Below are 16703 nucleotides of genomic sequence, written 5' to 3'. Positions count from 1 at the left end.
TATATGAATAAAACCTCGCCTTTGTTTTAATCAACATAAAAGCTCGGAATATTGAAATTCCGAAAAATAATATTTGGTCTGCTTTTTTCTCGCATTTTTTAGGCTTCAAACGCTCTGAGATATTGAAATACCCGATATCGGATTTTTTCTTACCTATTTGAAGGAGACTCAACTTCCCAGAATAATCCTGTTACCCTTACGAATCAGTAGATTCAGCGCAAATCGTCTGTGTAATTAAAAAATAATACGTCAACCGCTAAAAAATGGCAAACGGTGTCTAAATCTTCAACGAATTCGAAACAGAATTAATTTGGTAATAATATTCTGCCATCGACTGATCATAAAACGTAGCGGTAACGGGATTCCAAGAAAAAGAATGCATCTACGTGGTTATAACTGTCAGAAATTGTCGAGCAGCTCCCAAAGTGGATTAGAAAGTAGTAACAGCGTGAAAAATACCGTATATTTATTAATATTTCACTTCTCGCGGACGACGATCTTGACGCGTCCGACAACTTGAATTTTGAAATCGAACCGAGTTCCAAACTGTCGAACCCTACTTAACGTCGGAGATTCGCGTAGTTCGACGGTAAGTGGCAAGATGCCTCTGAGGAGCGAGGTTCGAACGGCGCGGGTTCGAAGGGTGGCCGCGACGCCCGGCGTCGTTCCGTCGAGCGAACGCGAGGCGTCGCCGCAACCCTGGAGAGGCGCTGCCGTCGAAGAGGAGAGGAGACGGCGACGCGGAGAGGGCCGGCAAGGAGGGGGGTGGGGGGCAAGGGGCTAACGAACCGCGAGCTCGCCCCGAGTCTACGGAGTGCGGAGTTGTATACGAATCATGGCGACACCCGACCCCGTAGACCCGGCTACCCTAGAGATTAAGACCCGTAGCATAGAACAGACACTACTCCCTCTAGTAAAACAGGTAAGAAAGTTTAAAGACAACCAAGACATTCACCCATTCACTATGCATTTTGCCTCTCGCACCGAACGTTTTTTCTCTCTCACCGATTTTACCCTGATTCGACTTTCTCTCTCTCTCTCTTTCTCTCTCTCACTCTTTCTATCTATCTCTATCTCTCTCTCTCTCTATCTCTCTGTCCATCCATCTATTAGCTGTCTGTCTATCTGCCTACTTATCTGAATTTCGTATCCAAGCACTTGTATTGCTAGCGTTGAGTACATGTGTATACGTATATATACGTATATATACATATTTATATAAACGTGTACGTGCGAACACCGGTGTGAAATATGTAGTGTGTTAAGTACGATGATCTGTTGCACCTACAGCACGCCTCTTTCTCTCCCTCTCTCTCTATCTCTCTCCCGTCTTCACCGTTCTCCGTTTCTCTCTTTCCCGCTCGCCTGATCTCTCCTGCTTCTTCTTTTCGTCTCGCGATCAGTGACACGTGAGAGAAAAAAAGAGAAACGGAGAGTGTCGCGGAGAAACGGGGCCGAAGGGAGAGACGGAGATGGCTCGAAACCAAACGCAACTGCTGTGACCGCGAGAGCGTGCCACGCTGCTCAAATGTGAATCTCACCGAAAGTATCTCGAAATAACTTTTCTTCCGTTAGAAACTTCGGTTTCGATTTAACATTAACCGATAGTATCATATACTGTAACGAAGTGCGGGAGAATTTCAAATTCCCGGGGTGGTTCGACTGTTTGCTTTTAATTTATCACACACTAGCTTCTGTGATTCACGTTTGCAAAGTAATCGAAACCGATTCGTTGTCAAGATTAATGCTAAGTGATTATGAAACGTTGTGATTAATTTCCTACCTGCCTAACGCAAGTGTGTTCGATAACGCACCCAATCGAGTCTGTGTGAAATTTCTCAAACTATTTTCCCAGGCATCGTTGAATAATTTTCATCAAATCACGGGGTAAATGTCGTCAAGTTTTTATCACGAGTAATCTTCTCCTACTCGCCTGCATTCGGTGACACGTATTCACTTGCAGCCAGCTGCAGAGTACGCGGCGTTGCGACACGTTCTTTAATCCCTCACCGCGTGCCGGGCAGTTGCAGAATTCGCAGGCATAACATATTCTAAATCTGACGTTTTGCGTGACGAACCGCCGCCTCCACCGACTGACAACCGCTACAGTCAAGCTTCGGTCTCTCGTGACGACGACAGCTTTGACTGATCGTTGGAAACCGTTTCGTAGGCGACAATTTTTCTTCGCCTCTAAAGTGAGAAGCACACTTCATGGCTGACTTTCTTTACCCCAACTTCGTGTAACCGCGCCTGCCGTTGAAAATAATCATCCTCCTTGTTTCCCCAACAACTAACTAGTCAATGCACCGCCGTAAGCGTCTGCAACCCGCGATCGTTAATTGCAACGTTCTTGGATGTAAATGTTCCATACTATGGTTACGAGCGTCCATCTATGTTCATGATCAATAAGCCTTAACAGCCGTGCGTAGATAAGCCACCATTCCTTTCTATGGAGTAAGTAACTTCGCACCCTGCTTCACTCTGCACGAATTTTCTCGTCACATTTCACCGTAAAATTGCTAGCGCTACTGTACTTGGTAATCATGTAAATGCTCCATGGACATTTTACTAAATTTCAAACTATCTTTCTATGCATATTGCGATTATTATTAATACTTTTACTGTTATTGCTATCGTTGAATTGATTTTCTTACTGGACAAAAGTCCCCTCGTAGCCGTATACAGGATTTCAAACACACAAACCATAACGACTCTGAGTTTGTGTAACGACACTTAATTCACACCTGATCAATCGAATCAGCAAAGTAACGGGCAGTGCAAATATAAGAGTTGAAGTTGGAGTAAACAAGCGAGAACGTGGATAACGAACATTAAAGTGGTCGCTGAATTGGCTCCCGTCCTCCCACGAACTGGTATTCGTTTGGTCTGTGGCTAATATCAATCAATTCTGTCGTTTCATCTTTTTTCACACTTCAAACACGTACACGTGACTGCGTGAATTCTCCTTGAGTAAAATTTCGTTCTTCGTAAACCTGAAATACAAGAGCCTTCTATCCTTTCCAGAATTGAAATCCGACCATCGCAAAGCGCTACGTAACTTGAAGGAACCTTCGCTTCAAAGTGTCAAGTTGCCAGTCATTTGATCGTTTGAAAATTCTCGGTTCCGCAGTTTCGCAGGTCGACGTAACGACCGTTCAATTTTTGTCTCGTCTTCTTCCGCTTCGATTCTCACTCGCTGTGTCATTCCCTGTTTTCATTATAATCCCGCGACATCGAGTCGGGCTTCCGAGTCACCTACATTATATCGAGAGGATCCAGCAAAGGGACTGCCGCGTCGAACGTGTGGGATTGTGGGAAATTGGGGGATAGTGTCCGCAACGCGACCGCGAGATGGAAGCCAAAAGATTTTCCTTCGCGGTTCCCGCACATCCGGACACCCCAACTTCCGCCTCGAAGAATCGTCGCCATCGGCGAGCTTGCGGGGAAAAAAGAGGGTGCAGGGAAGGCGAGCCTCGCTAGCTCGGTTGTTGGTGCATGGCACGGGGCCGATCGTTACGAACTGCACCCACTTGTTAGAGCTCCGTCTAGTCGAGTCCACCCCTCCCCCCTCTTCCAGACCCCCCGCCGTCCGAACGACGCCTCCCGTCGCGCACTCCAACCCCTTTTTATCGGCGTCGTGGTCGTGTGTAGTAAAACCACCCGCATACGTAAACTTAAGCTTGGGTCGAGGCGTGTGCCTGCTTGCAGCGTGCTTGTCGGCCACAACGTGGATTTGGGCGATGACCGTGAACCGTGGATCTTGAAGTGGCGGCACATTGCCGCCCAGCATCCTGCAGGATAGCGTTTGAGGGTACGGGAATAATGGCGATGGCCGTTAAGCTAAAAATAACCGATGCATCGATTAAACGAGTCGAAAAAAATAATCGAACACGACTCGATTGAATCGGTAAAAATTAATCGATTAATCGGTTGTTTCGTGTTTTTTTGAAACGGTGCATCGGAAAACCAAAATTTCGTAAATTTCAGTATGTAGTCTTGATAGCGGAAAAGTTTTTTGATTATTTATAGTTTCGTTCAAAGTATTTTCCAATTTCGGGCGAAAATATTCATTCAACTTTCACTTGTTGTATCAAATAGGTAATTACTAAGTAAGACAATGATGATAATTGATATTTTGATCACATAAATTGATACTTTGTTACGTCGTTCGTGGGGGTAAAAAATAAAAACCGATTGTGAGGAAAAATAATCAATTATATTCGATTAATCGGCTAAAAACTAATCGATTTTTTTTGTTCATTCTTATTTCGTCAGACGTTGTGACACGTGTAGAATCATTCCTCATGCGGAAAGTTCTCGTCAAGATTTACCTTCAACTTTGCCATAGGAATAACAATTGGTTCTTACGGAAGCGTGAAATGTTCTGAAAGTCCGGTGTGGTACTATCGAGTATCGTGAAATCTTTTCAAATGCCTTCCGTATTCAATATAAATTTACACGTTGAATAGGAACGTGAAATCGATTGAATTTTTCTTATATGTAGTTACATATAAATTTTGCGTGATTGAATACTGTATGGAAATGTTAAAAGGAAGTCTCTGAACTTTTCACAGTCTTGCGAGACCTTTTGAAATCCATGAGAAACCTCGTAAGGTCCTCATCACGTCTTGCACTGAAATTCAATCAAATCTCGTACGGAGTATTGTCACTTCGAAGTAACGTAAAAAATGTTCAAAATCACGTTAAACCTTGCACTTTGAATTTGCAAGGCCCGATACAAATTTCAGTATCGCAATATACTTAAATCGAAGCATATGTCTGTGTTATTTGAATTTCGAAATCGTACGTAAAGAACCGATCAGGACAGTTCAAGTTCGGTTTTTAATGCGCTTTTTTGGAAAAAAATCCGATCCGATGTTGGCAAGTTTCGAAAAACCAAAACCCTGGAAATGAGAGCGAGAACGGCACGACAATTTTTCAGCGTATCGTTTCTCCGAAGATGATTCGACGCCTACTTTTCGTCTGAAAAAAGGTATAAAAAAATTGAAAAAATTGAAAATTAAACAAAGAAACCGGGCACTCCGAGCCACAGGCATGTATCCGGGCTGAGAGGAGAATTCCTGAAATATTCAACCCTCGGTAAATTCCTCCACTCGAGTGAGGTTGACAAGAACAAACAACCCGGGGTGCACTTTACGAGGGAACCTTCGTTTCCGTTTTTTATTTTTCACCCCCCGCGTTTTTGTCTCCCCCCCGCCATCCACTCCTCTTCGCATCGTCGCATCACACGACGGCGACCTGGTTTTCGAATTTAAACGCAACGCCGCCACGGTTGGTTCCTCATGTCCAGGTCGCAGCCCGCCTTGCACTTCTGCTTCTCTGTAACTGAATCGATAGCTCCCATTCTCATTCCCATTCCCATTCTCATCCAGATCGTAGATCCAACGTAGGTCGATACGCACCCCTCTTAAATTCCCCTCGCCGCTTACGCCAACTCGCACCTGCCGTTTCTCGGTCAAGTTGAAGCCGTCGCGGACCTTGCCATTCAATTCCGACTTGCGCCGTCGCATCGGGGCGCAAATTGGGGGACGCTCGGTATTAAGGAGGGGGGTTACAGCTTGGATGATCTAAAATCATGCCTGTTTTTACAAATTTTTTTTCAAAGAAAATGAAAATACTTGGAGCAATTTGAGTTTGAGGTCTTTGTTATTTATAGTTTCAAGAACGTTTTGGCGTTTTTTCATTGAAACTAATAATAAAATAACGGTACGTGCAAGCTGTGATACCCCCCTTCCATTAACAAGATGTTGCACGCGTATTCAATCGTCCGAATTGCCTCATATAACAAATTTTCTGAACAATTCTGGATCGAATTATAAGACAGATTTTTCTCCCCATATTTAACAACTCGTATCTGGTGAAATGGCGCTTGCTATCGGAATCGATGAAGATTTTGACAAAAAGCTTGCCTACACTGTCGGTATAATATTGCCAAAAAGTAACTTTCTGAGGATTCTAATCAATGTAATATATACACTTTTATGTTCATCGGAGCGTGACAGGAAAGTAGAGGTAGAGATATTTTTTGTGTTTGTTTCATCTTCAATCAACAGGGTCTACAAGCGTTACAAATATTAATTCAATCCTTGTTTGACACACATCTGTAGAATCACGTACTTGACACACTGGGATCATTTAGGTACCCCAGTAACAAAAATCGTTATGAAAAATTGACTAATAAATATTATCACATGACATTTTTTTTCGAAGATTTTGAAAGGTTACTTTTAAAAACTATACAGGTTATATAATAAAATATGAAAACGCCAGATGGTGCCAAAAACCCGATATTTTTGATTTAGGTACTTTAAATTAACGAAAAAAGGCACGGAGTCGTTTGTACCCGAGGCTATCGAACAAGGGTTAAAAAAACGTCCACAGTTCCAAGGACAATCGATAATTTGAAAAGCGTTTGTCCTCGCAACACGATTCCCAGCAAAGATAATAGTCGACGAACAACGATTAGACGCACCTATTACATTTATAATGTCCGAATTGTCGAATGGCGAAGCAAAATTCTATTTCTTTGCTGTCTTCAAAAGTATAAACATTGAAAACACAGAAGGCGGAAAATTTATGAACGTCAGAACGGTATCGAGTTTTATTTAATTCACCCACCTTTTCCCTGTTCTTGAACGTCAAGTAAGTAAAGGGCGAATATATACGCATGTGTGCGATGAGGCAATCCGTGCGTGGATTTTTACGGGCGAAACTGCGGGTCCTCTTCAGTAGTTTAGGAGCACGTCGTGACGTAAATAACAGTTTCAAAGACCGGAATAGGTGGCGGGCGTAGGCAGGATCGGAAATCCCTCAGAGATTGGTTGAACCCTCCTCGGGCATCCCGAGCCTTTCGTTCCATCTAATACACCAGAAACCGATGGTACGTACGTGAAATGCCGCTGAGGCCAGGGTCTTAGAGTACCGAACCGGGGAACTGATCGCTCCCAAAACATGTTCCATTTTAGGAACATCTCCGATGACGCGTGAGTGTGACTTAAAAAAATTAAAAATACCTCGTGGAAAATTGGTTAGTTAACAAAACGGCGCATCGTAAGGTTTCTCACAATCGTCGAAGAAAAATGATTCGGGGGAGAGTAGGGTGTTTTTTCTTTTTTTAACATTCTTTTTCTCCTCTTACGTACACTTCGAAAAGACAGCTTTCAGCCTCAAACGAAGCCTCGCGAAACCGAAACTCGGCAGCAAAATTGCAAAAAGTGACTCATCCAGTCTGAATTTTGTTGTTTCTTGTTTCATTTTGTAGATAGTCAAATTTTATATAAAAAAAGGTTGAGATTACTATACACCTAAATATTCATATTGTATACGATACGAATGTTTAAAGTTGAGTGCAGTGAATGAATGAATGAATATGGCTTCTTTTGAGGCTGAAAATTAACTTTTTAAAGGGTCAGTAGAAGAAAAAAAAAATTTCAAACCAACCCTAGTGGGCATACACGCGTGGTGAAAAATGGTGATGTTGAAATAGACCAAACTTGGCCAGTGTGGACTACTATGTAAAAAAGTTTTGAGGTCGTTTCGTAAATTCAACATCAGATAGTGTTAGATTGACATCGAATACTGTTAAGTTGACGCGAAGTTATGTAGCCAATAGAAATCCGTATCACGTATTATTTTTTACGGTCTGAATCCATGGATTCACATTTGAAACAACATAAAAAAAAAATAACAAAAATCGGCACATGACTAATAAAATAAGGCATTCGAACGATGGAATCGTAAAATTTTGAATACTATGTTATCAGCTTTTGAGTACATTCACTTTTATTATCGCCGCATACGGAGTTGTGCATAACAAACCGTACACGCCTTAAGTAATGGCAGGAAAGCGGTTCGTCGCGCATTATTCAAATGTGAAAGCGATAATAAGGGCCGAGGCACGTTCTAAATACTGTCGCTGAAGTTTGAAAATTTATAAATTTATAAGCACTGGAGATAAACGATAATCCTCTTTCGTTCCAACGTTCCAATGCGAACTGAAATGTATCGCGACGATCGGATGTCTCGAACAGGAAACTCGCATTGACCCCCCTAATGGCAATAAATAAAAATAATGTGGAACACATCGTTCGGCATCGATCCAAATGTTCCCCGACCTACAATATCACCAGAGTTTAGTGTCAGGGAGGAGCCATTCCAACGACACAACATGCACATTACGGTCTGACACATATATCGCTAAAGACAGAAGACAGCCTTTCGTTATTTGCCAAGGATGCCGTTCGCGTCTCCGTTATCATTAATATCAGGACAATGGGACGCGAAACCTAGTGTGAACTCACCTTGGCCGGCTAATTGTATTTCGCCGATGTTCATTCTGAAAGGATTTCAATCTCCAAGGACTTACGTCATCGTCTGCAAATGACATTTTCTTCGGGAATATTCAACTCTATGCGTAGCATTTGCGATACATCTCTCGTGATATCGCGTTTTCGGGGAAATTATACGCGGCCAAATTGTCAGCTCTCGTTTCACGACCACTCTTTTTTGGCACAGGTTGGATAGAAAAATGTTTCATTTGATAGGGACAAGAAGTGAATTGTAAGGGATGCGATCAAATTTATCTTGAGAAAATAATTCCATGTTTGGTTGGAATGGTAGAGGAGAAAAATTGACCAGCCATGAACCTAGGTGGTGAATTTGAGGCAGAGTTTTGCGTTTCCTTGAGTAAAGAATTCCTGATTTCGTTTTCCTTGATTTTTGTAAGAGATTTATAATTTTCGCCGTGATATTTTCTGACAGAATTGATTAAAGAACCGGAGTTCGCGTGTACGTATCGCTGCACTGTCACTTACAATCTCGTTGATTCGTGAATAGTGACAGAGCAGATTTTTGACCGAAGAATTTTTTACGCGAAGATCTTGGAAAGGATTTTCTGACAGGAAAGAAGCCCGTCTCATTGTCATTCAATTATTGCGCAAGGACTTGCAACTCTCTGCGAGTCTCGGGATACGGAATAAAATCGGAGAACATAGGATTACGTAATAATTCTGTCTCCTCCAATTCCGGGGATGAGAATTTTCGAGAAAATAAATGTATTCCATCCCGCGAACAATGCGTGGATTATGATAACGGTTGTCTGGAATGACATTCACGGCGACTCTGCTTCGGACAATTTAATGAGCTTGCGCAATCACGTGAATAATTGTGTGACAAAGGATTTGACAAACCATGGCCGAGAACACTGATAATGATCTGAAGCCTGAGCGTTCAATTCCAAGTTTCACACTTTTGTTATTCCGATATTTCTCTAGAGACAATCGAGTTCCTGACCTTAAGAAAAAAATTCTACCTCATTAAGAGATAATGGAAGGGAAGCGGGTCAAGAGAAGATCGGAAGATCCAGCTTTACAGCTGGATTCATTGCGTATCTTTGAATCTGAAGAGTCGTCTTTACTGTATTTCTACTTGGCGAAAATGACAATGATCGACTTCGGATAAAACGACTGCATATTTATAGAGTGGACGCGAATGTGGACGAACGGTCAAAGTTGTATGGATGCAAAGGAAGATAGATAAGTTTCAGAAGAACGGTACAAGGCTAATTAATTCAGGTCACCCTAACGACCTGCTGCGTCTTTGGATTGTGGACAGCTCAACTTTCCAGTGCATAATTACCTACATCGTAGAACACAGGAGTGAAAGGAGTGTCGAGGATGATTAGAATATTAGAATGGTCACAAAAGGATTATTGATACTGGTTTTGAATGATACAATTGTAAAAATAATACGATTTTTGTTTTTTTTTAGCTTTTCCGAAAATACAGTTTTCATGAACGTTAGTGAGATTATATATATGTATAGTGTTACGGTACATTAGTCAACAGAATTTTGTAACAAGGAAGGTGCTTACTAATTTTTAAATACTACTCGCATTATAAAACCATATTTATTTTGATTCGATCAGATCTAGTTTTTGTGCTGTGTGTTCTGACTTGCCTTTTTTGATTCACGGTGTTTTGTCATTCCTTGTAACTAACCAGCTGGTACTTGTTGCGAGTAGCAAAACACCCTGGATCGAAAAAGGTAAGTCAGAACACATAACACAAAAACTAGACCTGATCGAATCAAAATAATTATGGTTGCACAATGAGGCTAGATAAATATTTAAAAATTGGTAAGCACCTTTTCATGCTAGAAAATTTAATTAACCAGTGTTGTATTCTCACACGCACGTTTTTTCACTTTCGAACACTTGACAGTTACGTACGAATAAATTTTCACGATCGATGTAGGAAAACAAAAGAGGCAAACGAGAAGAAAGGCGGTCTTCTGCTGGTCTGTGTCGCTTCTGCGATTCAGGGCGAACTGCGGGTAATTGTATAAGCTGAATTATTAGTTGGTTATTAAACTTTGTTCGGACCACCGGCGCAAAGCTTAACAAGGCATTATGAGATTAAGTCCGCGCGAGCCTGCAGGATAGTTTGGAATCTGAAATATCGCGGTGCAGCTGTATTATGTACCACCACCGCAGTGATATTGCAGGGCTCGTATATCAGCTCGCTGCAAACCAAGGCGAGAAAATTGTTTAATTAACCATCTCTCAGCTAATTTCCGCCACGACTATAATCCGTACTGCATAGATCAGCAATTTTCTTGCCAGTTTGAAATCCATGCCATTTTACCATTCCCCTATTACTTAACGAATCGGGTTTGTAGTTTCAAATTTGAGGAATTCCGAAAACGCGAAATTTCGAATTATTTCATGGCGAAACTTGAAGTAAAGAAGTCAAACTTTGAAGAAACAACAAAGTTTCGATTGGCCGGAAACGCACGATTTAAAGTTCCGAAATTCAAGATTCCCAAAATTTAAGTTATGACACAGCAGTTTCGAAAAGTAAAGTTCCGATGGTGAAAAACGTCGAAAAATAAAGTGTTGATGGAGTAAAATTCCAAATATTCAAATATACTCACACAGCGTAGTTTACTCGACTAGTTGGTGTAAAAAAAAATCAAAAAAAAACCGAAAATCAGAATTACCAGGATTCCGAACATAAGAATGTCGAAAATCCAAAACAAATAAAGATCAAAATGGTGAAATTTCACCTAGATAGAAATTCACAGAATTGAAAATCTCGTCTGCAACGAGCTACTGCTAATGCCACCGCAACCCAACGCTTGTATCTACCAATATCAGCGATCATTTGTTGTGTCGGACTGTTATTTATGGAACGCGCTGCCTACCGAAGTAGTTGAGCAGAAAGGACTCGCGCCGTTCGAGTGCAAACTTTATACTCATTACGTATACCGCGAGCAGCAAAGATACAATTCTATGCATCAATGTATCCCTTCTCTGCATTTTATCTTTACTTTATTTAACTTTATTTCCTTGATTTCTTTTTTTCTTTTTATAAACTTATCGTAGTAATGTACCCTTACTTTACCTAGTGCACGAGATAAAACTTTCCCCCCGGCTATGTTTATTTGATTTCATTCTTTTCCATTTCCCGTCACTTGTCCATTTATTTATTTATCTATGTTATTAATGTTTTCTGAGTTTGCTCAAATACTCGCGGTATGCTCTGGTTTTATGTTATTTTCACTGTTCTGTCGTCCGCGAACGTCGTTCTTATTTTTTACAACTGACCAATTGTTTTATCAATTTTCCCGTCCTGATTAATATCAATTTTCCTTTTATCTATTCTTTTCATATTCTTGCTGATATTTTAAGCTCTTTGCCTATTTATTTTTTTAAACTTATTATCTCTTTATCTTATTTATTACTCTATCTTTATTTTTTACTAATTTGCGGTGTATTTACTTTTATCTATCTTAACCTCCTTCTTTATTTATTGCTTATCAACCTGAATTCAAATGACTTTAATTCGTTTTTGATTTCATTGGACTTGTCCCAGGGCGAATAAACGCTTCTATCTATCTATCCATCTACCTATCTATCTATCTATCTCTCTCTCTCAGAGGACGAGAAATTAGCCAGTCAAAAACTGTATCGATCCTGAAGCCGAGGAGCTCGGACCCGAGAAAAAGAGACTCTCTAGGCGACGAAACCGCCTCGAGCTTCGAAGCCCGCGAGAAATCTCATCGTTAGGTTACTCTTTTAAACAGCCCCCAGCGACTCGGTTCTTTCTCCTCGGTAAAAAGACGCCGGTTTCATTGACGGCGGAAGAGACCAAGCTGAAAAGCGGATGCTGCAAATTCCCGTCCCTCCTAAGGACTCCGCGATTTTTACGCGACGCTCGCGCCTCTTCATCGCCCTTCACCTCTCCCTTCGTCCCTCCGCTTCCACCTTTTCCTCTTCCTCCCAATAACGCCGCCGGCTTCCTCTCCAAGATCATCTCAGCAGGTCCGTAACGAGAATTATACCAAGGCCCGGGTTTCTCCGTGGGATTTATTTGTTCTTCGAGTCGATTTCCGGTGGGAACCTCTGCCAGCCTCTTTTTTCGCTACTCTTATCCCGTAACAGTTCATCGAATATCGTGGGACTTGAAAGAATAATATCGTTAGAATTCTTTTCGCATTCACGTAGGCGTTATAAAATATCACACGGATTCTCGGACGTTTAGGCATAGACGAGAAACGGATGAATCGGCATTTTTCCTCACATCCAGCGGCCCCCGCACCACGAACCGTGGATGAATAGATTTTGAGCGTCGGAAAGATTGCCGACGTCGCCTCACTGATGAATGCGAAAAAAATTCAAAGATTATAGCATCCGTGGAGAAAAGTGGCCGAGTAATAACGTTAACTTTGTCCCGCGTTCGATGCGAGCGAGCCTCGAGGGGATTTCACACTTCTGTTTAACCGTAACGCAAAGCTAATTCCAACGCTGCTTAATCTTTCAAGCATTGTGTACCCCGAGACTTGAGATAAACTCTCTGGTATATCATCAGCTCACTCGGCGTCGACTCCTTCGGCAGGCAGGATTCGTTAGAGCGGAATAAGCCGAAGTGCCAGTTCCGGTTGTGTTTCTAGGCAGATACGCTTTGAGAAAAATCGCATCTCGAAGACGTTACTTCGACCAAATTTGGCAAGACGGTGGGCAGGAGAAATTTGTCGCACGGTCGACGAAACACCGCCTGCGGCAAGTCGAGTAAACCTCAAATATGATGAGAAACACGTACGTTGCGATGCTTGTTTCCAATTTGACAAACGGAGTGTGAATATCACTTAAATTTTTTGACGCGATCAGGTTCTGGAGGAAAGGCACACTTTAAAACCGAAAAAAGAAAAGTCGAATTGCATTCCTCGAAGTCGGTATTCCGACGTTGTGAAAAAGTAGGTACGTGTTGAATGTTTTCAACCCCATCCCCCCCTCTCGAGAGTATCCTGCCAAGTTTGATAAAAACTGAAAGGACACACTTTGCCAGGTTCGCTGATCAAAGTTGCGATGCGGAAAATTGACTTTCTTTATTCAGATTGAAACTTGTCGAGTTAATCGGAGTTATACGATTATTACGAAAGTTTATTCGAATCGACTATTCTTACAATCACCCCTGAGATTCGCTGAATATTCATGCTAAGTGGAATTCAAATTATTGGCACGAAATCACGGCGCGACTCTAACAACACACCCAGTTTCGCCTCTTACCAAATAAAGTGTTTCGCATCACTACGAGTCGCTACTTTTCATTAAACAAACAGCCGAACGGTGAAAAAAAGAATCCGACTCGGTCTGATTTTTGAGCTGTTTGTTCAACGTACCCACCGAGTGACGTGGCGACGGATACCACGTCGGTTTCCGGAACCCTGCGGCAACCTCCTGCCCTCCAAGGAAATAGACGTCGGGCGTCGGTTTCTTCTTCGATAGAACAGAGACCTCTGTAATCAGATTCTGGCGGATTTATGAGCAATCGGAAGAATTTTTGTTTTCACTCTCTCTCGAACTTGGCAACACTTTCGTAAGAAATGCTTGCCACTTTCCGTCGACACAGGATGACTTTTAAAACGCGGAATCTGTGTAGAAGTTGCAACAAATAATTGGCACTGAAAAATAACTTACTTGCACGATCTAATAATATTTCTGTACGCGTCGTTGAACGCAGATTTATACCTGATTGAATTTTGTTCATTAAATTAATCCGTTTGACATTCTGCTTCAGCGGCAAAATTGTTTCGTTCAACATGGAATCAACTAATTTTCAGGTCTTTGATGTAAAGCTGAGGCACAGTGGTTAACCATGTTACTGTGTCCCGGATAAATTAGCTTGAATTCAAACTTCGTTCAGCTGCAGTGAAACTGAGTTGCGAAATTCGAATGCAAAAATTTCGCAACGCGGTTGGAACTCGACGTATTTCGGTCACTGTACCTATCGAGCGTTTAATCGAATCAATTGAAAATCGGTTGCCCGAAATAAATTCGTCAGACTTTGCGACACGCGGTATTACAAATAGAACGAAGCGCAGAGTCATCGTGTTCAACCAAATCAGTTGTTCGACTCGATTATTCCGCCGTCTCTGTTTCGGTCTGAAGAGCTTTGTAATAAAAGTACGGTCGAGCCTCGATTGTAGAATAAAATGAGATCCAAGGAAGAAGAAAATTATTAAGATCTTGGAAGGGGTGAAAACCGTTTGATAAGATCCGGTAAAAAGTGGGCCAGATGACAAAGAAAACATCGTGCAGAGGGTCGTGCCGTCGTCGAGCCAAGGGCTAAAGGTCTCGAGTTAAAAGAAAGTGCATATTTCCCTCGACCCCTGCGATGCATAAAGCTTGTAATATATCTCGAGGGCGGGGTTCCAACGCTTATTGCGGGGATAAACTTGGGATAAAATGTAGTAAGACGAGTTTAGGGGTGCAATTTTGAATCGGCGGTGAAACAGAAATTCCAATATGGCGCCAGCGGCTGGGTTCGGAGAATACGGTCCTGACGCGTATTGATTGTTGTCCGAGGGTTCTGCGCGCAGAGTCCTCCCTCCTTCTCGATCCCTCTCTCCCTTCCTCACTCTCTCTCTCGCTCACTCTTCGCCCCCACGCCGTTTTCACCCCCAGAGTAGCGGGAACGCCGATCCGTGCAGAAAGTCTGCTCAGTCTTCCTCAGGCACGCAACACGCCCGGTACCTATCTCAACTAAACTCACACACTCTGTCATTCTGTCACGAAACATACACAAGACACTGACAATCCGACACTCTGACACGACTGCTCAACTCGCTCGCTCACAGTCAGTTCCACGCCACTGATCATCAACGCACTTCGGCGTCACTCTTCATCTCCATCTTCTTCTCATCCTCATCCTGCTCCTCCTCCTCCTCCTCCTCCTCCTGCTTGTCCTCCTCCTCGACTTCTTCGTCATCCAATTCGGCCATCGTCTCTCTTTTCGGCGGTTCAGAATCGCTGCACGTTCTACACTTCGCGCGTGTCGAAACCTCGCTTCGGCTCTGTTCGAAACGGACAAAGCTCCGCGGCCAAATTGATACGACGAATTAATCGCCCAGTTCGGTCGTACCGCTATTCGATAATAACACGACGAGTGACGACGATTGGACAGTCGTTGAAACAGTGAGAAAGGAAAAGACCGGCATTGCACACATCCCCACGCTCTTCGTTGCGACATCCGCTCTATTTCTTATCTCGCATAAACGCAATATACCACCTCCTCCTTGCCTGATCCTCTTTCTCTCTCGCGAAACCTTTCGCCGAGGATGAACGTTTCGCAATCGTTGATATTACACTCTCTCTTGGTACGTTATTAAAAACCTCCGGCGTTGTTGATTGAAGATAACATTTAAGTCGCGGGGAAAAAGTGGTAAACGTATAACAATCGGACGACGATGATGATGAGAATGATATTTATGATGATAATGATGATGACGACGACGACGATGAAGCAAAGTTGAGATACCGAGAGAGAGAGAAACAGAGAGAGAAAGAGAGGGAGGGAGAGAGTACGAGGATAACGTTCGAGGACGATCCTTACCTACTAGCCCGCTGCTGCACACTTGTTAATTCGACACCGAATCACCTCCCGCTACTATAATATTATAATGAAACAGATGTACAATGTTGACCGTTTAGAGTATATATTTTATCGAATCTGAGGCATAAATAGCTGGTACGAGGTGTATTATATCGATGTTGTTGTTACAGAGAAATTTATATTAAAGAAAGAAAGAGAGAGACAGAGAGAAGGAAAGTGACAGAGAGACGTATAAACAACAATAATACCTGTACAATAAATATAAATTATATATATATATACACAAATACACACACCCGCATACACACACACACACACACACACATACAAATCCATGCGTAGATACAGAGACATATGTACAATATATACGTTATATACCGTGTATAAATATACAGATTATACAGAAACAGTAAAACAATAATACCGGTAACGCTGATAAGGTGGATGTAAATCGTTGTACGAAGGGCGGTATCGTGAACAACAACGCGGTTCGTTTGTAAGTCGTTCAGAAGGCGCGCGCGCTGCACTACCCTCAAATCGCTCGAAACATGTACGAGGGAGGCATGGCTGCTGAACGACAGGTACGTTTTCATTTTTCGATCTAGACAAATTATCCATTTCGACACGACGCAGACTTTTCTCCAGTCTCTCACATTCTGCAACACAGTTTCATCGAGAAAACTACTGCAATATACATGCCTACATTCACTCATCGCTGTTTCTTACGAGTAGCCGCTATTTAGATACACGCCACGGTACATTCATGCTGCTCCTAGCACTCTCAGGGTG

General features: G+C 42.4%; 1 protein-coding gene across 3 annotated transcripts in view; it reads left to right on the top strand.

Moving 5' to 3' along the window:
• The first annotated feature begins 797 nt into the window (after positions 1-797).
• LOC124310531 (alpha-catulin) overlaps positions 798-16703 on the top strand; it is a 47781-nt gene continuing 31875 nt past the window's right edge. For all 3 annotated transcript variants that reach the window (XM_046774585.1, XM_046774584.1, XM_046774583.1), the window contains exon 1: positions 798-922. In XM_046774585.1, the coding sequence (XP_046630541.1) occupies positions 836-922 (87 nt within the window). In that variant the 5' untranslated portion in view covers positions 798-835. The remainder of the gene's footprint in view (positions 923-16703) is intronic.

This window comes from Neodiprion virginianus, chromosome 1 (assembly GCF_021901495.1).
Source record: "Neodiprion virginianus isolate iyNeoVirg1 chromosome 1, iyNeoVirg1.1, whole genome shotgun sequence".
Classification (NCBI taxonomy): domain Eukaryota; kingdom Metazoa; phylum Arthropoda; class Insecta; order Hymenoptera; family Diprionidae; genus Neodiprion; species Neodiprion virginianus.
This window is presented reverse-complemented; position numbering and strand designations above follow the sequence as displayed.